At 37.7% G+C, this 26,577-nt stretch overlaps 1 protein-coding gene across 5 annotated transcripts in view; it reads left to right on the top strand.

The window, feature by feature from the left end:
• Positions 1 to 207: 207 nt before the first annotated feature.
• The window catches only part of LRCH1 (leucine rich repeats and calponin homology domain containing 1), a 125,462-nt gene continuing 99,092 nt past the window's right edge, over positions 208 to 26,577 (top strand). For all 5 annotated transcript variants that reach the window (XR_011339439.1, XR_011339443.1, XR_011339444.1 and 2 more), the window contains exon 1: positions 208 to 454. Coding sequence is in view for 2 of the 5 variants with exons in the window: in XM_069881152.1 (XP_069737253.1) it covers positions 256 to 454 (199 nt within the window). In the remaining 3 variants the exon portion in view is untranslated. The remainder of the gene's footprint in view (positions 455 to 26,577) is intronic.

The raw sequence follows: 26,577 nt of genomic DNA on the forward strand, positions 1-26,577 counted from the left end.
TGATTATGTGTTTTTGTGACTCTGACGCTGTGTCTGTGTGACTCTGCTGCGACTCCGCCTCAGCCGCCGCGCCCCGCTCCCTCCCGCCGCCAGGGGGCGCCTCCGGCCCCGCCCCCGGAGCGCAGTGGGCGGGGCGCGGGCGGCGGCGCATGCGCAGAGGCCGCACCTGGGCCGGGCCCTCCCCGTCGCGGCGGCGGCACCGCCAGAGCGAGCGGGAGGCGGAGGCGAGCGGGAGGCGAGCGGCCTCGGGGGAAGATGGCGGCGCTGGGAGCCGAGCCGCAGCCCTTCCCCGGCGCTGCCCTGGCTCTGCCCGCGCCGCTGAACCGCGGGCTGGAGCGGGCGCTGGAGGAGGCGGCGCACTCCGGGGGGCTCAACCTCAGCGGCAGGAAGATGAAGGAGTTCCCGCGTAGCGCCGCCGCCCTCAGCCACGACCTCTCCGACACCGTGCGGGCAGGTGAGACCGGGGAGGTGGGTGTGTCGCCCCCCCCGGTGCTGTGTTCCCTTCCCCCGCCCAGTTCCGCCCCCTCCTGCCTCCCATCCAGGTTCTGGGGGTCCCCCTCCCACTTTCTCCTGGTTCTGGGGGTCCCCCTTCTACCTCCTCTCGGTTCTGGGGGTCCCCACCCCCCACTTCCTCCAGGCTCTGGGCTGTCCCCCCCCCACTTTCCTCCAGGTTCTGGGGTCCCCCACCATCTCCAGATCGTGGGGTGTCCTCCTCCCTGAGTTCTGGGGTTCCCCCCCTATTTTCTGGGTTCCCCCTGCCTCCTCCCCTATCCTTAGTTCTGGAGCCCCCCCGCCCCAGTTCTGGGGGTCCCCTCTGATCACCAGGGAACCCACCTTTGCCTGCCCCTCAGGCATACTCCCACTTCCCACCTTTTCATTCAATCTCTGTGACATGAGGTACTTGCCCACCCCTGGACCTGTCCCCGAACAGAAACCGAGCCGCCTCCTAGCTCTGTTTGGCCCCTCTGCTTGCTTTATTTTCCGTCCCTGCTCTGCCTTGCTGCATGCTTGAGGTAGGTGTTTGCTCCCATATGGCTGAGTAGCTGCACGCCTTCCTCCAACTCCCCCTCCACTCGCATTTGGTGAGGCAGAGCTGGCTCTCCCATGGCACACTGGAGGAGTGTGCGTTTGGAACACTTGCTTGCACCTGTCTTCTTCCCCCTCTGGGGAATGTGCATTTCTGTGCTGCCCTGCCCTGACCGCTGAGGTCTGAGGTGTCAGGCAGCCCACCTATGAATTGGTTATGTGAGGAATGCGTATGTGTGCCAGGTTGGATACTTGTGCTTTTTGTCGTGGTGCTTGTGGGTGGACCCACCTGGCATGGAAGGGATGCATATCTCTATGTAACCACATTAAGACACTGGTGCCTCTGAATGTTGCACATATTTGCATGCTACAGGTGGAGATGTGTCCACAGGAACACTTTTGCTCTGCAGCCACCTCAGGGAGCATGCTGCTTTTCCCAAATGCCACTTGTCTGACACTGGGCTTGGCATCCATCCTTGTATCCTTACAGTCCTGTAGCCAGAGTTCCAGCTCTGTAGGCAGTGCAGTCTTCCAAGGCAAAATCTCTGTCTTCATAGGCACTGTACATACTCTGCGGAGGGGGACACCATCGTTCCGTAAATCTACAGAGGGGACGGGCCTGACAGACCTGCTGGCAGGAGTGGTGAAGGGAGGTGTATTCAGTCTGTGTTTATCTTGCCCTCGTGCCCTTCTTCCAACATGAAAAAAGGCACGCTTGTCTCTTACCTAAAAGGGCAGACCCCCAAAAAGGGTCATATCTGTTTTCCTGACCCTGTTTGTGCCAGGGGCTGGAACGTAATCCATTCTTCACACTGTCACTAGGTAGAACAGTACAAACCTACCCTAGAAGAATGTATTAGTGTATTCCTAACATCTTTAGTGTCCTGCCTCCGCACGCCCTTTTGTGTCCCCATTTGCCTGCTGAAGATAGTAGTGTTGTAACAGCAAAGAAGCAGACAAGTAGTCACTTGTTCTTGTCCCACAAAACAGCAGGTGCTATACCTGCATGCAAACATGCGATAACATGAACCTAAATTCTCAATTTCTCCTGCACGTGAGGATATTTATGCCCTGTCAGTGGAGATGTGCTTACTGCGTACTTGTATCTGTTCCAGCTATAGGGAACAGAGTGGTCTCAGATGTGTGGTGGAGTTCACATGTAATCGTTACTTAGCTCTGTCACTTGTTTACTGTTGCTGAATGCATTTCACAGCGGTCTGTATTGAACACCTATATCATCATATCAATAAAAGAGAAATACGAAGGCAACTTGATGAATGAAACTGCTGTGAATTGGTAGCATGAATTGCAGTGCTAATCATTAACTGACTTAGTAACAGATGTGATAGTGAAAGAGATAAGGCATGGTAATGGAACTGTATGCGGTTAGAAGAATGACTGTCAGCTTGTCACCCCAAGCAGTATGTTTAATCTCTTTTAGTTTTTTTTGAGTTATACTCTAGTGAAGATATGTTGTGATATAGGATAAGTAGATTGGAAATCCAGAAAGCTAGCTTGTTTGGTTTGACCTAATACTTATCCAAACTGTTGGAAAACAAAATTCTGTTCTGTAAAAAATGCTTTGCTTTGTAGTGATTATGGGTTAGTGTTTGTATGTTGTGTAAGTATGTTCTTTAAAAGCATGAGTTGTTGTACATGCTTGTTACATGCTTACTCTACGAAGTTTTCTGTTGGTAGCAAAGCTTTGGAAATAAGTAGTCTTTGCTTTCAAGCATTAGTGTGGGTTTTTTAGTTGCAGTTTACGTAGAAGACATTCAGTATGAAATTAAATGCAGATTGAGATTTTCATTCTCCTTTTGTTTGGTATAAACAGCAGTACAGAGCTACCCATGTCTCGGTCTTACAAGAGCAGCCTCTTTTTCATTGTCCCCTTTTAGAAGAACCATGTGTTAATCTGTATTTTTGTTTGTAACATCATATGGTAACTTTTTCATGGGTATTGTTTGCCTTGTGAGTAAAGTCATATGTTGATATACTTCAGAAAAATCTATATTCCTTTTCACGTGTTACTTTATGTAAGTATAACATGTAAATAGAAGAGATGCTTGGCTTAAGCCCAGATTTCTGAAGCTGTCAGGGCAGACTTTTGATGGGAATTTTCTCTCTCGCTTCCTCTCCATAAATGTGGTGCATGGTGTAAAACCGGTACTGTCTTGAACTACTTAGAATAAGTCCTTGCATTGAGTGACTTTTACTTTTGGCTTTCATGTGCTGACTTGTCTCTGAAGCCCTGAAACTTTGGTGCTTGGCACAGCGGTAGCCTTTCACTGTTAAAGCTTTTTTGCTAAAGAGGGCCAATCTCATTGAAAAATAAGGTCAGTGATTGATTTTGAGATGACTGTCTAGGGGATTGAGTTTAGAGATCTGAGGAGCAGGGGGTTTCCAGAAAACCGAAACCGTGTCTGCATCTTGTCAGTATTTAAGCAATAGATTCTGGCAGCATTTTTGGATTGAGAAAATGATGTTCTACAGATACTCTCAAATAAAATATTAACAAGCTTGTATTCTAGAAAAGTTTTGAGTGCATTAGGTATGTCTGAGGAAGACAGAAATGTTAAACTTTAAATTCTTAGATATTTCATTTATTTCTTTCCAGACATTAGAAATCAGATTTTATGTAGCAACTGATACAACCTAAAAAAGGGATGTAGCTTGGTTGCCTTTAATAGCTGAAACTGAATTGCTTGACTTTTTTCTAGTTCTTAATTGCAGCTACGTTCCATGGTAACTGTAGAGGCTTAACTATACTTGTCATTTTTGTATTTCTACAGCTTCTTGGTATGTTTTTGTCTTCTGTGACTTTTATTTGCATTGAATGCATCTTGCTTATAGAGACATGATGGGACATTTCTTCCTCAGTCTTTGAAAATTTTGCTCAAGAGCTGAGGACCTGATTAGACGAACTTGTAGCAGTATCTTTGCACATAGAAAAGAGTTTGCATGGTGTGCAGTGCTGTTAGAAGAAAATAAAACCTCTAAGTAAAATATCTTGAGTTTAGTCAGATGTTTTAAACCACATCAGTGCAGATGCGTTGCAAAAAAAATTTCAAAAATAATAAATGCTATTCTTATCGCTTTTATTACAGGCTGGGTTGTGCAGAAGGCAGTGGCACAGTAATCACATAGTTCTTAAGTAATAGTATGCAATTATATTCCTCAAAACCACTGGGAATGCTGGAAGCATGTTAGTCTATAAAAGAGGAAGAAAAAGTCCCAAAGCTGTTACTTAAATGTGTAACCATGGCTGCCTGTATCACTTCAACCTCCTTCTGTAGGCTTTGGCTGTATTTCTAAAGACAAATCCTTTGAACCTTTCCTGGTGAATACTTGTTTTATCCTGTTCCATTGTGTGGGTTAGGTACATGAGGAAGGGTTACTTGCTGGTCCTTATGATGAAGTGGGGAAGAAGCAAATAGTGTTTTTTATCAGGCGTTGGATTGTTTGAAAAGAAATACAAATTGAAATATTTGCTAGTTTGGACAGTATGAAATTCTGGAAGGAATATGTATTTATTTTTCTGTATTTCAGAATGCTCGCTAGGCAGAAGAACTTCTACTTGCCATTGCTTAAAATGTTTGGAAATGGACAGTGCTATCCAAACAATGCTGTGTTGAAGACACATTAGTCCAGCAGCATCTTTGAGATAATTATTTGGACCGTATGACTAAGGATTTGTTTTCAAGATGCTCAAAAAAATCACAGTATCACCTGAACAACTATCTGGAAACCTGTACAGCTGTAATTCTATTTTTTTTCTGATCTTTAACTTGAGTTTTGACATCTAGGTGTTTCCTGTGGGATCATGTAAAGAGGGGAGAAAAACCCAAAACCAAGTTACAGGTTGTCTTCTATCACAGATAGGGCCAGGAATGCATTTATTTTTACCCAGTAGTTTGAAGTTCTTTCTACTTGTCCTTCTAAAAAAAAATTATTTTGGGATTGATACTGGTTCAGGTGAAATATAGAATCATAGAACAGTTTGGGTTGGAAGGGACCTTTAAGGTCATATAGTTCCAACCTCCCTGCCATGGGCAGGGACGCCTCCCACTAGACCAGGCTGCCCAAGGCCCATCTAGCCTTGCCTTGGACCCCTCCAGGGATGGGGCAGCCAAATCACAAGGAGGTCCCAGGCAAAGCTAGGTTGGCCAAGGGCATATGTTTCTTTCAGTACTTTTTACTACTACTGAATTCTTATTTACCATTTAAAAAAAAAAATAAGCAAAGGTGTCTATTAGATTGCCCGAATTTATTCTCACTGATTTTCTCCACCTCCTTCCTTATAGAACTTATAAGAGTTCTTGTAACTACAGCAGTAGGTGTGCAGTTGGTTCCGCTTATAATAAATGCAGGTCGTACTGGGAAGGATGTTTTAGATACAGACTAGTTTGTTTGTGCACGCTTTCATGACCCAAAAATGACCATCAAAAAACCTCTTCTTTAGAATTTGGTTATTATTTGGTAACTAGGGAAAAAGGGATTTCATATACCCCCTCTCCTTTTAAGAGTTCTCTCTGATAATTACTGCTTTGAATTAGTTGTAATTCATCATCTTGAATTCATATTTTGATTACATTGTGGGTTTTTTTGAATGAAGCTTCTTGAGATCCTTCCATTTGGCTCATTTTATCCAAACTTATATCAATGAAAATAAAATCATTAAAGCTGAAAAAAAATTCTTCTTTATGTTCGGTAGTCAGTCCCTTCTTACAACCTTCCTGTATTTATTTGAAGGTTTCTAACCTTACTTATCCTGTCTTTTACACAAATAACATCCTAAATGTATTAGGACAGGGAGAGAGGAGGAAGTATGTTTGTTTATTCTCACAAATGAATTGAATTGAATATTACCCTGCAGCCAAGAACTACGGGATGTAACTCTTTTTTGAGGTTACTACATAATGTGTTTTTATATCAGGGCTGAAAAGTGAAGATAAGTTCATTTTGTATTCATTGTTATGTACCCAACAGTGTAAATGCAATTGCAGACTGTAACTTCATAATGTGATCTGTCTGGACATCTCTGTATTAATATATTTTAGTTTCTTTTTTTTTCTGATAAGCAGTGCCTTGTGAAAGAGCTGTATTAAACTAAACACATTTTTTAGAACCACGGATAACTTTAGCAACTTGTAACTGAAGAATACCCTTTAAAGCCTTGTGGTCCTTTTATATTTTTCTTCTCCAAGTCTGAGTATGTCTTTGCTTGTAGATCATGCAAACATCAAGTTTATTGACTCCTGTTGAAAAGAACCTATTAATTCTTTTGCTATATAAAGTTTAGTCCATTGCACTTTTTGAAGTTGCCTCTTTTGTTGGGACATTTATGCACCCATAGCTGAAATACAGTCAGTGACTTTGCAGGTGCTGTTAGGCTCTTGACACAAAATGAATTAGCAGAGTGCCTTTTGTTGCATGAAACAAATTAGGAGTACTCGATTACTTGGTTACTGTTCCAGAATGTGGCTTGAGCAAATTAGTGGCTCTCTACCATTGACTCTCTTTTTTTTTTCCTGGTTTCATTGGTTAGCTTGCTTTTTTTTTTTTTTTGTCAAGAAGCTTCAAAACTAGTGGAAGGCCTAAGGGGTAGGAGAGATAACAGCCTAGAAATCACGTGATAGGAGGGAGGATGAAACTTCTCAAGTTCAACAGGAGTAAGCTCAGCTGTTTTTTGAACCTTTACCCTTAAACTTAACTTTCAGTTTATGATGGCTGGTTTTTAAACAGCTCTACCTAGAATTGCCAAAGCCATGTTTGACCATGCTGTGCATGTAAATGGCTGAAAACTGATTGCTTTTGTAGAAATGTCACTTTGTGTTCCTTTGGATGAGCTACCTTGGAAAAGCCTGACGCAGAGCTCCAAAAGTGCTGATATGGCAGTAAAGGTGCTACAGGTTCCTTTTCAAATGCTTCTAGATGAACAGCTTTGGTTTTGAAGATCCATTTGCATGTGATCGCAGCCCTTGTGGGAGATAAAACCCAAATGTCCCTATGTGATTTGTGAGCCTCCCTTTCTTCCTTCCCCTGGTCTCTTTCTTTTCTTTCCTCAATGCAAAAATCATCTTGGCTTAGACATCTGTAGAACAGGAGAGACAGTGTGAATCTTAATACAGTTACTATACATAGAGTTTTGAAAACACTGAATACTTTTGTGAGGGGAAGAAACCAGGGTAGAATCAGCTATGACAAAGTAGAATGAGGATTTGCCCAGTAGAACTGTGACTTCAAAGAGGAAGGGGACTAATGCTGATGTAATAGAGGTTTGAACAAGAAAATGAGTAGAAAGAAGGTACTAAAGGCAGAAGTGTCATACGAAGTGAGTGAACATTTATGAAGTACTAAGTGAAAATGTGTGAAGTGGTGAAAGGATTATAAGCAGAGAGGTGAGTTGTATATTCTTGGTTGAGTGTAATGGCTTGGGATACTTTTCTGTAAAACCGTGGGGAAATTAATTTCTTGAGCAGTTAAATAATCATGATCTGAATTTTGTGAATGGAGAATTAGATAAACAGATAATTATTTGACTCAATATATATGACACTTACAAGTTTTGTGCTACAAATAATAGTTAAATTCATACTTTAAAACATTAGCTGTTGAATGTTAAGTTTGGGAAGCTTAGCATCCATTTGGCTCCAGAGGAAAAGAAAGCCACTGACACTTTGCTGCTTACAGAGTTGCAACAGCAGCTAAGATGGAGGGGCTGATGTTTTGCCTATCAGAATGATCATTCTAAGGAGGATGAGTAACTTCCCCAGGCCACAGATTGTTCATTCTGCCTGCCGTGTTCTTGCTGGCTCTGTTCGTAAGCATCTACTGTATTTGTGAACATTCCAAAGGTGGTTAGATCCTTAATCCACAAATAAAATTAATATGATTTAAATGGCACTTCTGAAACCAGAGAGGTACCCTTAAAGTGTTCTGCTGACACCAGCATGATGAAAATAGTGTACCCGTTTTCTCTTATGACTGTATTTTGCAAGGTACAGTACGCACATCAGAATAGTTATTTGGAAAGGTACTGAGGAGTTAAGCTTCTGGAGGAATAATTACTTTCCACTAAATTTGTGGGTAGATGTGTCCTTGTGGGAAGAGTTCAGTTCTAAAATTTTACTGCTTCTCCCCAGCCTCTTTCCCCTAAGGGTGTTTTACTGGCCAGCTTGCCTTTCTATCCCTTTCCTGCCTTGTATGGTTCAGATCTCCATAATATCTGTAAACCTCCTAACTATTTAAAAATAGAAATAGCAATAACAGTCTTTCGTCCTTCTATCCCAGTCCGTAGGGGAAATATTTTTAAAGAAAAAGTCAGAACTCGTGAGATGATGATTTTAGCAGAGCCAAATGAGGGTTAGTTTTATATGTAATTTGCAGCTTGAGGTTTGCGCTCGCGTATGAAGCTGTATGAAATATTTCATGTTCATTTGAGCTTGTGGGAATTATGACACCTTGGTTTAAAAGCTGGCTGATAATTTCATGATGCCCGTATAAGGCAGCTCATGTATGTACAGTTAGAGAAGTTTACTGGAAGTAGCTAAAGGTTTTGAATATCAAGATAGAATTCTTGAACTGATCTTTATGTGAAGCAGAACAAGATCAAAACAGCTGAGCACCATGTTAAGTGACTTGTGCTGCTGAATGGATAAGGTTTTTATTGTGGTTTTCTGAAGCTGGTTGGTTTTATTCTTTGATGCAAGTTGCAGTAATTGTAATATTGACTCTGGAGGTTGAATACTTGTACAGGTGGTTTCTTTTTTTTGGTTTGAAAATACTTTGTAGAATGGAGGGAATTATTTGTAGTGATGAAATAGGAAAATATGTTGGCAGTTACTTGTATGTTAGATGTTCTTTGTGTCAATAGATTGATTTATTGAAATACACCAACTGCATATATAAATTGTAAACACTGTAAAGATTACAAATGTTTTGTATGTCCCTACAATTGTTTCTCCACTTTTCTTGATAATTCTTCCTATTGGAAGTGGATGTTGCTGATATCAAGGTAGTCTTGAAACACTTGCTATAAAAACAGAATTTTTATTTTCTTCCAAAACTGCAGTGCTGTAAAATGCAAGATTGGCAACAGATTTAATTTCTGATTCTTGGATTTAACTATATAGGCTAGTTAGGTGTTTTCTATTAATGAAGCTGTCCTATAAATACTTTTTTTCTCGTATAAGGAGTCACTGCTGGGATAGCTGGCTTTAGTAAGTGGGTAGAGGATTTAAGGTAAATAATTTTTTGAATTAAAGAAACTAAATGTGACAAAATAAATCTTGGTGGTATATTTCAACACGGCATGTGCCTTGATTTCTTTATACTGTAGGTTGTAAAATAAAGTAGTATGTTTCAAAAGTAGCAAAGTAACTACAAATGACAATTTCACTTTAATTTGTCCTGCATATACGGACATGTCAGATTTTTCTAACATCTGAATTTGCAACTCTAGTTGCATTATTCACAGTGGCATCACTCCTTTGTAGCTCTACATTAGACAGGCAAAAAGTAAAAATGGAAAAAAAAATCAAATGAGAAATAAAGAAACCATCCACACTTAAATATGAAAAGCATGAATAACAAGTTGGATCTGTCCTTTGGTGAACAGAAGGAAATGAGTTTATTAAATGTATACACAAAATTAACTTGGGGATCACTGAACTAGATGGAGAGTTTTTGGAAAATGGGCAAGAAAGGGGACATGGAAAGAATATTGATTTGGAGATTAATGCAAGGAGAGAAGCGGAGAAGGAAACGCCTTTGGATGTGGCTTACAGGAAGTAAGGCAAGATACCCAAAATCCAAATAGGGCAGTTCATGTATGGCAAGAACCTTGTGTCAGAATGTGAAGATAGTGAAACTGTTGTCATGGTAAGCGGAATTATTATTAAAATTACTTTTTTTTTAAACTATTTGAACTTTTAACTGTTTATAAATTTAGTGGTGGGGAAATAGGGAGTAGAAGTATTGAATACTTGACAGGTTGTACCATTGCTCTTGTTATATTACTGTATTTTGAGAATAGTGAGGCCTAGCTGGATTTATTAAATGCAGTCTTTTTAAGGCACGACAAGTGTAGTAGCAACAAAGCTGTGTCTGTTTATTTGGTGGAGAACAGTGTCATTCATATGTTATATAATCAAAAAAATGCAGGCAGTGATGAAGATCTCTGGGGTGGGATTTATGGTCAAAGATGAAAGGAGCCTTCTCGGCAGCTGAGGCCAGGAGCGAAGATGCCCTGGATATCAAAGCAGCTGTGATTGGTTAAGGGGAGAAACTTAAACCCAGGTTTCCCATGCTTGTTGTATGTTGTGTTGCTAGGATTTATTTTTAATTTGCTTTTGGAGTTCATCCCAGTTCAAGAAAACTGTCTTTTTGCCTTCCACTATGTACACTGTTGTTTCCCTACTCAGTAAGTTTTGACTGCGATCCCTATTCCAAGATTTGAATTTCAGTCTGGCTGAATGCCTACTCTTTGCCTGTATTTTGTTAACCAGCCAGTTCAGATTGCTTTGTGTTAATGACTTGTTTTTTTCTCACTCACATGTCCTGTCATTTGCAAGTTTTACCAAAGGCAGTGTTTGCCCTTGCTTGGTAATATTTTTGAAGAAGGATGCATGACTGAGAATTTGTTTGTGGGTTCCATCTAAAGTGATTCCATACTTTCTCTTATTTTAAGACTTAGCAGTCCTACTTTGTATTCAACAACATATGTTGCCACTGTGTTTAGTTATTGTTTTTTTTTTTTTTTAGTAACTCATGAGCAGGTGATGTAGTTTCTTTGCCAACATGTGCAGAAACTAATAGAGTGCTTAACTGAATTATAGCTGTATTTTAAAGGATGTTTCTGTTCAACATCTGAACTTCCAGATTTGATTGAAAACTATCGTGTTAGTTTGATAGTTTGTGTAGTTCCGTCCTTTTTTAATCCATATTTTGAAGGGGTGAAAGAGGCAGCTGAGTTTGAAGTTTATTTTCTTTAAAAATTGCATTTTTATTGCTCATCTTTGGAGCTGCCTTCTCTTCTTCTCATGTGCTAATTCAAATTCAACATGAAAAGTGAAGGTGATATATGGCATGCTCTTCAAAGAAAATCTTTGATACAAGTGGTATGATTCTTACGCTTTCAATGAAAAGATGAGCTAATATATTATATAACTTCAATTTGCTAAAATTTTTGTAAGGTAAATTAAAGGTAGGACAGCCACACTTGGTATGTTGTTTTTTTTTGTCATGCTATTGCAGCTATTACTGCTGCATTAGTGTGCTGCGTACAAGTTTGACATTCAGCCAACCAATCAGGAACTTCTAAGGGTGGAGTAAAATTTTCAATTTCTTGTATTTTGATTAATTCAAAAGGCTTTTATGTGATTATGTTGAGTGTTAATATAATGACTTTGAGCTGATTTCTAGTTTTAGTTGGTCCTAGCATAAACCTTGTTCTGTGTTTCTGTTAAAAATTACCTCGGAAATTTTGCGCTTCTTGGTGAGTTTTTGTTATTGTTCTTTAAGGATGAAGGTTATCCCTAGTTTTACAGATTGGAAAAACTGAGGAACAGAAATTTTGAATGGCTTCATCCAGATCTCGGAACAGATCAAGGGCAAAACTGCGAGATATAAAACCAGTTTTGGTTTTATATCTCAATCAAAACAGCGTAAGATATCTGGAAGAATAGAGGTTGAGACATTTGAATTGAAGCTTTGTTCTGGAAGATGTTGGGATAGCAGTAAAAATGTAAACCTCAAAGCTTTCATTATAGTCGTAAGCCCTGGGAGTGTTTTTTAATGTATTAACATAATGCAGGGACGAAGAGCTTGCTTTATAGTAGCATCTGGCACAGAAGCGTGATAATACGATTCAGAAATACTCAGTCTTTAAAAGAATGTCACTGTAGATTTGCAATCGGTTAAGAACTGGGTAATATGAAAGACTATTAACTTCACAAAAAAAATCAGTGTTTTGGCAAGAAGTGCTTTATTCCCTCTGTCAGTTTTCAAATCTTGGAACATTTGGCTTCTTAGAGAACTAAAGAAGTTATTTCTGGCCTGGTGCCCAAGGCTAAAAATGGCTTCTGGAATCTTATGGCTCAGTTTGGTGTTGAACAGTTCTGCGTGGTAGTAACATAACTGCAGTAATTGCTGGTCTCACTGAAGCATTTTAGTTATGTACTTAAATGTTAAGCTGTGGGAGATGTGGCCATGTGATCCTACCAACGTCGCATTTATCAGAAAAATTTAAGCCATGTTTATCTATGAAGCAATGGTAGCCTGAAAAAAAGGAGGCTTTTCTACAAGTACTCGTTTAAGGGGGGTAAGAATGAGTGTAATGTTCAGCCTTTACAAGGAAAGGAAGAAATAAATAATGCTATTGCTATGGGAAGAGTGAAGCACGAGCGTTGCAGTTAAGACTACGTATGCGGAGAATAGAATGAGTTTGTGAAGTTTCCTTCTGCTTTTATCCAATATAGTAGGATTTACCTTTAAAAGTGAACCCCGAACAAGGAGCAAGTGCACCAGTTACTGTCTGAATGTGTGCTTTTAATAAATGCAGGGTCCTAATGGTTTCTGAATAGTTTGGATGATTGCATAAACTGGAGTTTGGAATAGTCAGGAGAGTAATGAAGGGACTAACTTTAAATCTGAAAAATCTTACACCAGTAAATGGTCTGAAAAAGAGATTTATGAAAAGGCTGGTCATTGCTTCCTTCAATGTCCCTTCCAAATCTGTTAGCTTTTTCCCAGATATTTTTATTGGTACAAGTGAGATTAATGCATGGTGCTGCATGAAAGTAAAGCTTTTCTCATTTGTATAAAAATACAATGACAAAAGTCATTTTTTTTGTGAGTGAAATCAGCATGGACAAATTTTTGTGAGAATCGGTGTTGCTTTAGACATAGCTCATAAACATCCTTAAAAATACTCATTGCAAAATCTCCTGAGAAATCAATATTGGGGTTTTTTGGGGTTTTTTTGGATTTTTTTTCCAGTTCTCTAACTTTGCAGTATGAGGCTTTGTTAACACAGTAGTTTGGAAATACAGCCAAAATTAAATGAGTTCAGATCAACTTTGTGATCACACAAATTTGATGTGGTCAGGCTAGTGAATGATTCTGCAAAACCTCTTAATTCTGTATCTGTACTAATGTTTGAGAGCTATCTACCTCAAAAACTACTGTTTCTAAATTACAAATGTTCTTGTCCTAAACTATTTATATGTAAGAATCATTCCAGATCAGCTTCTCTAGGATACTTAGGATCAGTCTGCAGAAAGGTTGAATTTTGCTTGCCTGGCTTAAGTGGAAAACTTGCCAGCTGTCCTGCACACAGCTGTCTCTGGAAACTGGAATCTTTCATTTCATGTTTTGATGGCTGAGTAGTCCAAGTTGTTTACATTTCTTGCTTACATACGCTGGCCAAATAGTTTTATAGAATGTTTGCTCTTTTTAAAAAATGTTAGTGATATGGTACTTATTGAAGGTAAATCACCTTCTCAGCTAGTAGTATTTGAAGAAATTTTACTGTCTCTAAATTTCTGCCTTTGTCTCTAACAAAACTGTTTTGTTTTCCAATGTTTTTATAGGAAAATAAAAATCATAATTAGAAATTATTCTGCTTGAAATTGATTCAGCTTGAGTTAAAAAACAGTATCTTGTGTGGTCAGTCTTAGTACATTTATGCTATGTTGTTGTATGTGTATTAGACAGTAAAATGGTTACGTATGTAAGAAAAAAGGTTTCACTTGTTCTGCTTTATGCATGATACAGTTCTACTTTTTCATCTGTTTCTAAATCCTTCCTTGATGCATAAAATAGGAATAGCCTGAGCTGAGGCCAATCAAGAGGTGTGAAGAAGTTGGGACATAAGGAGAAATGCATTACTTTATTGGTAATTATTATGATTAAATTATTAAGTGAAGGTTATGTGAGCGTAACTACTACATCTTTCCTGTGAAATGTTATAATTAAATCCATGGGAAGCAGTGTTAGTAAAAAGAAGATGGTAGTGAACAGTAAGCTGTTAATTTATTTTTGCTTTATTAACAGAAGCTACTTTCTTTTAGTGGTATTTCAGTAATACTTCAAGAATATTCTTTACCGGGTATCTTTGCCTTGTTTCTTGCTGCTGTTTTTGTTTTGGGGCTAGTGGGCTGTACTTGTTGAGGCATGGAGTAACTGATATGTCTTAATAATAAGACATAATAATTTTATGTCAATGCAGTTTGACCCTCTCCCTAACACTAGCCATAAATTTCCCTGGCTTCATTCTTTGGCAGTTGCTTGTAAGTTAATTTTTACATTTATTTTTAATAAACCAAGAGCTCTGATTAATGAGGGGTAATTCCTACTGATCTAATTAAAATGCTGCTGCTGTAGTTGTCCATCTACCTTCCTACAGAAAGGCACTGCCCATCTGTCTAGGGTAGCAAGACTAAATGGTGACAAAGGTGTATTTAAACTAACGGGACAGGCTCTGAATTGTGATGTTGAGGAGCTGGCATGATTCTAATTGTTGCCCCTGTGATAGGGAAGGGAACTGCCAGCAGAGGAGTGGGGGCGGAGTTGAGGCTGCTTTCATTGCCATAGTTAATGTTGCAGGGGCTTATGAGTCAGTCCTAAACAGACAAACCTTTGATGTTCTCCTGTGAAATATGGTTTCAGATCCCAAATCTTGTAATTTCATGAAACCTCATAGGTTTTTGGGTGCTCTAACATTGTTATTGTCTTTCTCTCAACTCACAGCAATTTGAGCAAAGAAAACTTAACTGGACACAGCAATTTGTGAGGTGCTTTGCAAATACTGTCAGTGGGGTAACGTGTGTTCAATTTATTTATCAATAATTGCTGTCAATGCACCCAATTTTCATCGTAGTTATTTGTACCATAGATTCAGATTGTCATCCCTCCAAGACTATGTTTTTTCATTTCCCAAGACTATGGTTGTATTCTTCCGAGTTGTATTTTCAATTTTTAGTATGACAGAGTTAAATATGAGCTTGATTGTGTCTAACCTGTCATGTGCTCCAGGCCCTCACGTATTGGTAACTTGGGCTTGCTGTTACTTTTAGCACCGTTACATCAATCATGTGCAGATTTTATCAGCAAATGGCTTTGTATTCTAGGAGGGAAAGTCTAGCACATCTTGACTGTGAAGAAATGCATCTAAAAATTTCCTAACTGACTTTCTGGAGGATATCCTTTAGTTTCGCTGAGTAGGCATCAGATTAACACTGTACAACAAAATCAAAATGACTGATATTCTGGTATGAACAAATGAAAAAGGCTCTTCTAGTAGATAGTATATTCCCATGAGGTTTGTTTCAGTAGTGTACAAGCTTTAGCTTCAGATAGTGTTTGTTAAAGATATCAAAGTTTTTTTCCCTTGCAATAATTTTACACTTGTATCTCCTTTGGTATTTGGGTATATGAATTTGGTATGTAAAAATGAAGATTATTTCTGATGTTGAATAAAATTTTATATCAAATACAGCAAAAGTTGCTTTTTAATTAAGAATTACTCCTTAAGTAGCTGTTTGAGAATGGATTGCTTGACAATTCTGTTTATAGAAACAGGATGTTTTGGTTTTATGAAACGTGGATTTCTTGGGAACTCATTTTGAGAAAGTGCTTGTCTGCCTCCACCCTTGGTGGAATGCAGATGACATCACTATTTTTTTTTATGTTCTGGTGCTGCAACCGGTACATAAAGACCATCTTTAGAAGTGTCAGTGACATCAAAGGAATTGCATGCTGAACAGTCTTACTGTTGAAGGTGAATTGGTGACACAGATGTCCAGGTGATTGTATCGAGGCAATAAAAATAGAGTAATAGGTGGTTTGGATTTTTACTAATACCATTTTAAATATTCTAAAATATTGCATTGTGGTTTCCACTTCAGATCATTTTGTGATCTTCCTAAAGCATATCACTCTAGTTCCCTTTCTCGGATGTCAAAGCTATGTTGTTTTCTTCTTTTGCATATCTTATCTGTGGTTTTCTCTCACTTAGGATAATTTTAGTTCAACCGGCATTTAGTTTTAGTGATAGCTTTTCCCTTTAGTAACTTGGTTAAGATCTAATTACAACTGCACAAAAGCAACTACTTTACACAGAATATTTGTTTGTAAATAAAAAGGTAAGTATCTGTTAAAATATGTAGTTAACTTAATAAAAGCCTTATTCTAACTTTGTATCTAAATTTTATGGGATCATAAGGCAACTTAGGATGGAAGGGACCCCTAGAGGTCATCCAGTCCAGTCACTTGTGCAAAGCAGGTTCAAGTATGAATCTGTTCAAATTGTTATTGCCAGCTGAAACATATTTCATTTAGCTGAGGCATTCCCAGGTATCTTCAAATCCCAAGTATTCCTTCTGTTGTGGATTACCAACATTTTTATGGTGAAAGACTATCCAAGGTGATTCAGCTTTTTTTACAACCTTTGCATCTTTGCAAAATTTACTACTTGGACATCTTTTGTCTGCTTATGTATTTGCCTTTAAAACTACTTGTAGAGTTTTGCTCCATTTGTGTATTGGCATAAATTCAGGTATACTTTGTGTCTATTACCAAATACAGGCTCTCATTGTTAATTTGTCTAGGGAAAGGACTTAGGTTTGGGAGTGCTTTTAAGAGATTGTTGTAGTCTTGGTTATTGTTTTAACCCTATTTTGGGTTCATTGGAGTTTCTCCATTTGAAAGACATTCATGAAGAGTTTGTAGCACTCAAGACTGGAATGCTTAGTAAGAATACTAGGAGACAAATTTGTTCAGGTTGAGATAGTGGGTTCTTTTGCTTTAAGTTCTGGTGGCAACTGTGGAACGTCTGTGTTTAAAATTACTGAAGCCTTTTAAGGGGTATGGCAGTAAACTTGGATTATTTGTTCTAAGCTATCTGCAGTAGACAGCTAAGCCCCATACAGCTGCTCCTCATACTTATTCCTCCTCAGTAAGACTAAGAGGGGAATTGGAAGGGTAGAAGTGTGAAAACTTGATGGCTTGATGGCTTGAGATAAAGACAACCTAATAAGTAAAGAAAAAGCTGCACATGCCAGCAAAACTAAAGTATGGGAGGGGTTCTTTTTGATAGTTTGATGCACAAATGCAGATAGGGTGATAACTGAATTTACTGTCAAAATCCCTTCTGACCAATGCATGTAGGATTTTCCCTGTTCTGAATTTCTAAAACAAATGATACTTTATAGGACTAGGTTATAGCCATCTTCTTTCATGGGCATATACTTCAGCAGAGGTTTTATTCAACCTGCTCTCTCGTCAGGGTCTCCTGTCACGCTGCTGTATTTAGCCTTCTGTCAGTGTTCGAGTTTATTTAGCTCTAAATGAGTTTCGGTGTGTTTGTGACTGTAGTGGGAAAGATGTCTGTATACTATGCAGTTACAGCTGTTGCAAGATTCTTTCTCACTAGTTAGTATGTGTGGTCTTGCATGTTATGCCTTGGTTTTAATTCCTACTTTTAGACTATCTTGTGGAAACTTTACTGCTTTATGAGTAGTAATGTAAATAATAAAATATTAGAAGAATCTGGTTTTATATTCCAGTATCTGAATGTTAGAAAATCATCTTCTGATATTTGTATTAACTGAAATAGGTTTTCCTTGTATGCAGTGTCACTAGTATACAACTTCATTAAATACAGTTTTAGTATGTGAAAGTTCTCCCCCCCCAGTTAGAGGAACAGATTATATGATAGAGGACAAACACTTGTTTTCCATAGGTTTCTTCTGTTTAGTTTCTTTAGCAAATCACCAGAAAATGTAGGTGTTAAAAGCAAGACATTTAAAACCCATTTTCTGAATTTAATCAGATTAAAATCTGCAGGAGACCTCATCTGTGGCAAGGTGATACCAGATTACTTTTATGATTCAGCCCTATGTTAGTGTAAAATGGTTTAGGTAATGAAATGCATTGAGGGTTATTCTATTCAGCATCACTGTTACGTGGGATTTTGTTTTATTTTTTTACAATATTAACAGCACGAAGTGCAGTAATGTATTTAATCAAGTGGTTTCTTAGGAAGTTTTTTGATAATTACATTCTTACATTGATTTTTTTTTTCCATTCTGCAATGTGATTATCAATGTTTACTACCTCATAAAATATTAATATGACAGTTAACAGTACTTAATTTATTCCTATAATCCTTGTCTGTCAAAAGCTATAAACTTTCTGGATGGTACATGTTATAAGTGGGGAAGCTGATGAGGAACAGAATGTGCAGTGGGGTATGTTGGGAGATCACAGATATCTAAATAATGGTTAAATAATATTTACCATCCACATGCAAAATTTTCTGTGCTTTCTGTTAGCGTTTAGGCCTAAAGAATTAGAAACAAGGAATAACTGGTATATTAGGCCACTGGCAACACAGCAGCAAATTAGTTATGGATTCACTGTCTTAGCTGATTGAATGGGTTTGAACATGAGTATGATTAAATCTCCTTTAACTGTCTCTTGTATTGTCCTCAAATATTGTAAGCTGTAAGTTTTAAAGAAAAAGGACGTATGGTGAGGATAGTAATTTGGTTTATATCCTACTATACTAAACTTATTCGGTTTGGTAGCATGTTAAGTATTTTCCCTTTCGGGATTGCTCTGTGTTCTTATTTTTCATATAAAATGTCAGTCAGTCAGTGTACCTGGCAGTAAATTAACTGGAGGAAGTCAGTGTTTAAATAATATAATTTGTCTGCATGATCTGAAAGGTTTTTAGGGACTTTCCACTGGATTTCCACTGTGGTAATAGGTAGTTTTTTTAGACAGCTTTGGCTCTTCTATCTCACAAAACTCTGAACAAAACTCTGTCAACCCTGAACAGGGTTTAGCCATTTTTACTGTAGTTTACTAATTTGGAGCAAAATTTTTAAGTCGCTTAGCATTGAATTTATTTTGTGTAGTATTTTTGTAGTTAACTTGAAATGATATGATGCGTATGGATGTACTGTATGTGAAAGGAGAGTAAGATGACAAGATAAATTTTAGAATACCTATTGGAGGTTTTCTCCTCTCTTTTGCTTTAATCTTTCTTTAACAGTTAATTCACAGAAGAATCGAGTCTTGCTGTAAATACCTACTGGCCTCCCACTGACACTGAGGAAGAGTGAAGGGAACAGAAGATTGACCCCACCTTTTCTTAGAAAAATTAATTCTGAGGTGTATTCCCTTGAAAAGGGGTTTCTCTATGAACTTAGCTTTCTTTTTTTCATTTGTGCAAGAAAAATATGTCTATTATTGGGAATGTTTATTTAATAAAGGAAAGCTTATTAAAATGAATATATGTTTAACTTTTTTCAGCAGTTTTGTTTTAAAAGGGTTATGTTACTTGGACGTGAGACTTGAAAAAACAGTTTTTAATGCCAAACAGTAACTTTTGGCTCGTAACAGAATGACATTGCATTGCACACTTGGATATGTTCTTATATATAACTGAATCTATTCATTTATGGCTGTATAGAAGAATCTTGTGCTACTTTTATGTGTCTTTTTTTTGTGGAAAGAGGTAAATTATGTGTAATTGCATACCTGATATCTTGCTTGAAGTGAATGAGATAAATATGAAAATCAAAGATGAACTAATTCAAGCTAACAAAGTAAATAGAAATAGGCTTACCATAACCCAAATACCTTACCGACCATTGATTTACAATATCATGTACTTTCAGCCAATGGCAAGAGCCACTGTGGAATCATATTTCCAGAATGCTCATTTTCATTTCAGAATAAATTAATTGGCCTCTGTGAGGGTTAGTTGAGTCAGAATTTCTGAAGATTACAGATCAGTCTTCCCTGTTTTGGTGATGCTGTCTAACCAATGTATGTACTTCATGTTTGCTTGTAAGACTTTGAGAAAAATTTCATTTATCACTTTTATCCTTGTTTGATATGTTTGCATATGTGACTTGGTCAATTATAGGCATCTATAAGCCTTTGTAGGGGAGGCAAGGTGTTTGTTTACCAGATAAAGCCACAGTTAAGCTTTGAGAATAAATTTTCTTAACAAACTATTCCCTGGTGCAACAATTTACATTGAAACTAAAATCAAATGTATTTCTCAGTTCTATGCAGGCAAAAATATTTCAAATACTAGCTACTGAAATTACTGTTTTGTCAGTGTTTTATATAAAGCAGTTTACCGAACAAGGATGTACTTGAATGAAGAACTGCCTCTGTCATTGTGTTCTCACGTGTGATATGTACACACATACATGCACTTCAGGCATATGGATTTAAAATTTGTTTTTTAATTTTCTTGTATCTGGGAGAATAAAAGGCATGGTTTTATGTCCATAATTTGAAAATTGGAAGTCTTTCTAGTATAGTCATGGGAGCTTCTCAGAGTGTGTTTTAAGAACAATCTTTGTGATTTATGCAGAATTTATTCAAAGGAGCAGTTTATACATTTTATTCTGAACTTGGTTTCTACTCAGAGTACATATTCATGGAAGTATGTTATTTTTACAGTAACTTCTGCCTGGTCGCACTTTTAAGTGTTTAGGTAATAACATAGCGCTAGCTATTCTGTTATATACTTACGCATGTTATGTCGTAATTTTATGTGAAGCAACTGAGTACTGATTTAAAATCCCTGTTCTCTGTTTCTACAGAAATAGTAAATACCAGCAGAGTATAAGCACCTCAAACTTCTAACCTAATCTTTCTTATTTTTTTTCTGCATCCTTGTGCAATTGTGTATCTGGCTACAGTTTAGCAAGAAAAATGTATTTTGCTTTTCTTTTAACTTACGATTTTATGATTTCTATAGATATCTCCTTGCAAGTTATAATATTGTGTGTATCATTGTTTCTAAGATTGCTTAGAGCTTGAGAGAAGTTACCAGTCTTAAACATATGTGCCAAAATATTTGACTGTCTTGTTATATGTTTTCTGGTTCCTTTCTGATAGAATCATGTTTTGCCTTTCCTAGATAAAGGAAATACCTTTGTATTTCAGATACTTGATTGCATTCTGTTCATCTGTGTGATGAGCAATACCAAAAGACAGTATTTTAAATGGATTTAATACAGTTGAGTGTTTTTAATGCATATAAAAAATGTGGCTTCTCTGGGCTTTCATTATATCATAATTATATTCCTTAAAAATCATTCTCCAGCTTATGGCTCTTCCTCTTGGATGTCAGTGGATTAGCGTCACTGTGTTACTTGAAGTAAGATGTGTTAATCCATTATTCAAGGTTTAAATCCCTGAATGCTATAGAAAAAACTGTTTAGTTTAGAAGCTGAAAAGCTTAGAAGCTGTTTAGAAGCTGAAGCAGTTTTGTCATCTGTTAAATTTCAAGTCTAACAGAGGCAATTTTTACTACTTTGTTTTGTTTCATTTAAGCCTTAAACCCTGAGGCAGGTGGCATAGTGGATGAAATCACCAGTGAAAGTTGATTACATTATGCAGTTACTTACTTTTCATTTGGATAGAACTGTATCATTTAAAGAGATTTGTTGTATGTACTTGTTAGCAATTAGCATAATTTGTAGGAGTGAACCTTGAAAGCACGCTAGTTGTTACAGATTTAAAGGGATTTTATTTTCGACTTCTGATCTCATAGACTGCCCTTTTAGGAGTGTATTTGCAAATTTAGTTGCCTCTAAAAGTTGGCGTGCTCTCTGCTATGCATTGTAGCATGGTAAGTGGCAGTAGCAAGGAGATTTCATCTTTTGGATTCCTAATCTGAACAAAAATGCTGCTGTATACACGCTCTGTTTTCAACAATCTGGTTTTTTTTTTTATGCTCTAGAATAACAGGAGGACTGTAAAAGATGTTACGTTTAAAGTATTGTCAGGCATGCCAACCCCGCCCCACCCCCCCCCCGACTTCTTGTTCTGCTGAAAGAGGAAATTAGTATCTCTGCTGCTGCTTTGATCGGCAGAATGCCTAGGATAATTCTGATCATGTATTGCTCTATGGACAATGACTGGATCTCACGCTTTTAGAGCTGCACTTAAGTGGCTTGCATTTGGCCATTGTCCAGACGTTGTTTTAATAACTAGTAGAGTTTGAGGTGAGTTTCTCTCCTTGTTGGTTACGGCGCTGCTGCCTTTGTTTGTGTGAGTCCTCTGTGTGTATGTTGTGGTTATCTTGTGTGACCAGTTCTGTATATATGCATATGTGTGCTTTGTGTACGTTTGCCTACTGGGAATACATTTTCCACTGGGCTACTGGTTGGACCTGAAGGCTTGGAGCTGCAGTAGTTCTGTCATGTTGTCCAATCTGACCTGATACTTTCCCCTAGTAACTTTTTGTTATGGTATCCTGGTTTTGATGTCTCAATATTGGTACTTTTTAAGGTATCTTAATACAAATATTGGAGAATATTTGTTATTACAGATACTAAGTATTTGAAGGATCTTTTTCTATGTTTACTTAAAAAAGCAAGCCTTCTGCAGGAATTTCTGAGTGAAAACAGTGTCTTGTAATATAGAAGTTCAGGAACAGATGAATGTCCTGACATGAGAAATTAGTGTGAAAAAACTTTGATTTTTGTGAACTTCTGTTACCCATTCACTTTGAAGTGATTAATTTTACTAAAAAAAAGTGACATTGAGTCTTCAGTGAAACAGCACTGTTCCCTGTAAGCAGGAAGCATGAGCTGCAATTCACTGTTGTGTTTTAAAGCAGGAAAAAATCAATGTTACTCGAGTATGTGACATTGTTTCCACCATCACTACAGTGCTTTAAAGCTGTTTTTTGTATGAGATGTAGATATATATATAAAAAATACTGTATATGTATACAGTATATATGTATACAGAATACATAACAGAGAAATTCTGCCTTTCCAGGCCTGTCCTTTAGTTATGTAACTTTCACCTTCTGGTTTTTAAATATTTTTTAACTAAGTATTACAAGGGTTACTAAAAATCAGAGTGATGTAATGTTGATACAGGTGTGTTCCTAACTGTGGTGGCTGTATATGCTTCTAGTCTTTTTAGACAGTCCTGATATTCTGGAGGTGCAGCAATGGGGACCGCTGCAGTAGCCAGGGTATCCCTATGGCGTTATAAAGTCCATATATATGTAGACTATGCGACTTCAAGGTATAACTTTCAGTGTAGTGTAAGGTATGCACAACATTAAGCAACCTTGTTGGATACGTAACATCCAAGTGTGTATGAAGGTTCACTTGGATATTTCTTATAAATTCTTTCAGAAACAAAGGTATGGAAAACCTTTCCCTTTGAACTTGTGCTCTGGAACCTTCTATGTCAGAAAGACTCTTAAGTGTTTTGGATCTGTTGGAAATGGACGTGGAAGAGGTCTTACACCAAATTTCACTTGGGACAGTTTCTCTACAACATTAGTTTCCAAAGTGAAAATATTAATTACGTAAAAGCATAGAAGTGCTATTCCTCTCAAAGTGTTTACAAATCCTTGACATGAAACCTGAGGATTTCCTGAAAGAACATCCTCTTTCCCTCATGACTACTAAAAATAAAAGCAATAGCCAGAAAGAAAACCTAACTAAGTGTTAAGCAGTTTTCCAAAAGAGAGCTAGACTGCCTAATACAGAGATTCTAGAATGAAAATTTGTGAGGACTTTTGCTTTTCTCAGTATTGCCCATTTCAAATGATCTTTACAGATGAAAGTAAAAGCAGTAGATGAACCCTGGGTACAGGAGGATTAAGTTTATCAAGGTAGAATTGAAGAGGCATAGAAGAATTAAGTTCTTAGGAAGGTTACATGAGCAAACAGTAAAGATGTCAGCTCTCCAGGTTCTGAAGAAAAGTTAGATTTGATAGGAGTTCTGCTAGTTAAAGTGTGAACTTTGTTCAGAAAACTTGTGCTTTTTTTGGAAGTGGTGAAAAACTTTGAGCACCTTGATTGCGTAAACCTTTGTTGCTTACACATTGGGTTTAAACCAGATGAGTAGAGTACTTCTCTGTACTCACCTAGGATTGCAGTTTTCCATTCTTACTTCATAAGGCTGACTATTGTTGCAGGGTTTTGCAAGGCTTGCTTCTTGCAGAATTGCAGCTGAACTTCCAATGAGATAAGCTCATGGAAAGAATATACTAGAGAAAGGTAGTAGGGAAGCAAATAGTTTCTGGAAAAAGTGAAAGACACCCATGAACTTCAAGATGAGAGGTGGTAATATGGGTGGGTGCACTGTGGTTCATGGATGAAGAACATGGCTCAAAACTGCCTGTTTTTCATAACTGATGAGAATTCTTTCTCACAAAAAGAGAATTCCTGTGGTTCTGAGAATGATTGTCTCTGCAGTGGTGGTTGAACCTTCTTAAAAATGCTGAAGCCCCAGATAGTGTCAGCCTTAAAAAATCTGGAACATCATTTGCTGCAGTGACTGGTTTTGCAGTCTACCAATAACTGAATGTAATTTGTGTGTAAATGATGGAATTGTGTGAATTTTGTCTGGAGTACTAGTGATAGTGTGTCTGTGCTAGAATGTTGTTGTTTCCTTTAAGTTCCTAACTAATAGCTAAGATTCAGTAAATGTAGTTGCCTTTTGTGTATGCTGAGAGTTTGGAGATTATGGTTGTATCTTAGCTGGACCTTGGAGTTGGGAGAACTTGTCAGTAATTTCAGAATTCATGTGACCTGTTTATTCTTATTATCCTAGTAACAGAAGAGGATAATTTTGACAGTAATTTTCTCAGACTTCTTTATATAGCAGTAAGCAAGCTCGAGGGAACAAAAGAAATTAAGGCAGACACATGGCTCTTGTGAGAGAAGCAGGAGGAATTTGGGAGGCATAATGTAACAAGATTAATTTAGCCAAGCTGTTTTTTAAATAAGGGTAAATACATATTGTTTTCAAAGTGGAAATGAAACAGAATGGTCCAGCTCCTTTGTGTTGAAAGGAACTTAAACTTGCGAAGTAGATTACTGAGTTGTGACTAGCTTTTGAGTTTTATAAGTGATCATTTACTTATGTGTATTTATACATATTGGAAGCGGTTTTGTCTTACACCATGAGGCACCGTTGTGTTTTTCAGAAAAGGACAACGTGTTTTTCTTCTGTAATTCTGAATATTTTCTTTTCACAGCTCATAAGCATTTTTATCAGTGTGAGTAAGTGTTATAAATTTGAGGGTTTTCCTGTCATGAGGTCGCGTCCATTCAAATTCTCTGCACATGTGTAAAAGCAAACAATCGTTATAGATCATTAAATGTGTTTTCAGATCATTAATTTTGGTTTATTTTATCACTTTGGCCAAAACTTAGAATATTTGTTAGGATATTTGTCCAGAGTAATATCCTACAGGGTATTCTCATGATTAAACAAGATTGTAAGCAATTTTACATGTAATCTAAGCATATTAAAATCTCCCTGGCACCTCCTTGGTTAAATTAAGTTTTAAGGGGTTCAAACAGTCCATCCATTCATCTTGTCACCAGGGAATTTGTTATTAATGTTCCATAAATGTATTAGTGAATTGTGGTGTTTTTAAAATATTTTTGAGGTGGTGAAGCTTAGTTATATGGGCTTGATTTCAAAACTGTATAAGACATTTTATGGCTGGTGATAATAATTAAAGCATATGGAGTAGCGCAGATACTCACCTAAAAGGTCTAGTTATTTTTTTCTAGATGTATTTTGTAGTATAAGTGATTTCATTTCACTTTACAGAGAGAGGAGTGTCTTGTTGCCACAGTATTGTTAATGTAGCAGCTTTGGGTAATTTTTTTACTCTTTATATAGAGTATTCCATAGAATCATAGAATAGTTTGGATTGGAAGGGATCTTAAAGATCATCCAGTTCCAATCTCCATCTCACTAGATCAGGCTGCCCAAGGCCCCATCCAACCTGGCCTTGAACGCCTCCAGGGATGGAGCAGCCACTGCTTCCCTTGGAAGCCTGTTCCAGTGCCTCACCACCCCCATTGTGAAGAAATTCCTCCTAATATCTAGTCTAAATCTGCCCCTCTCCAGTTTACACCGATTGCCCCTCGTCCTGTCCCCACAAGTCTTTATGAATAGTCCCTTTCCAGCTTTCCTATAGTCCCATTTCAGGTACTGGCAGATCGCTATAGAATATAGATCACAAGATTCCAGACTATTCAAAAAGTTACTTCATTTAACTATCTGGTTTATATTCAAGTTCAGAATTGTTCTGTGTGAAATGAGGAGTAAAGTGTATTTTTACAATATGTTTGGAAATGTTTTGGATAGACTTCTGATTTCAGAGTGGGAACAAGTTTAAAATCTTTTCGCTTGCCATTTTTTGATCATGGCTTCCATGGCTTCATCTTCTTCCTTGCCTTCATACTTGAGGTGCTTATTTTGGAAGATTTTGAGCAAATGGAAGGTAGGAAAGAAGGTTGGTAGGTAAAGGTAATGCTGGGGTCCGTGACTGGCAGTGCCTGTGGTTGCCTTGCAGAATTGTTTGACATGAATGTGAATGAAGATGAGACAACCGGGGAAAGAGGAAAAAGCAAATAAGGACACACATTAAAAAACACAACAAAGCCTTCACATAACATAGTATATTAGTATCCTGTGGCTAGCCATAATGAATAGGCTAACAACAGTATAGAAACAGTTTGTTTG

Source organism: Phaenicophaeus curvirostris, chromosome 1 (genome assembly GCF_032191515.1).
Source record: "Phaenicophaeus curvirostris isolate KB17595 chromosome 1, BPBGC_Pcur_1.0, whole genome shotgun sequence".
Taxonomy (NCBI): Eukaryota; Metazoa; Chordata; class Aves; order Cuculiformes; family Cuculidae; genus Phaenicophaeus; species Phaenicophaeus curvirostris.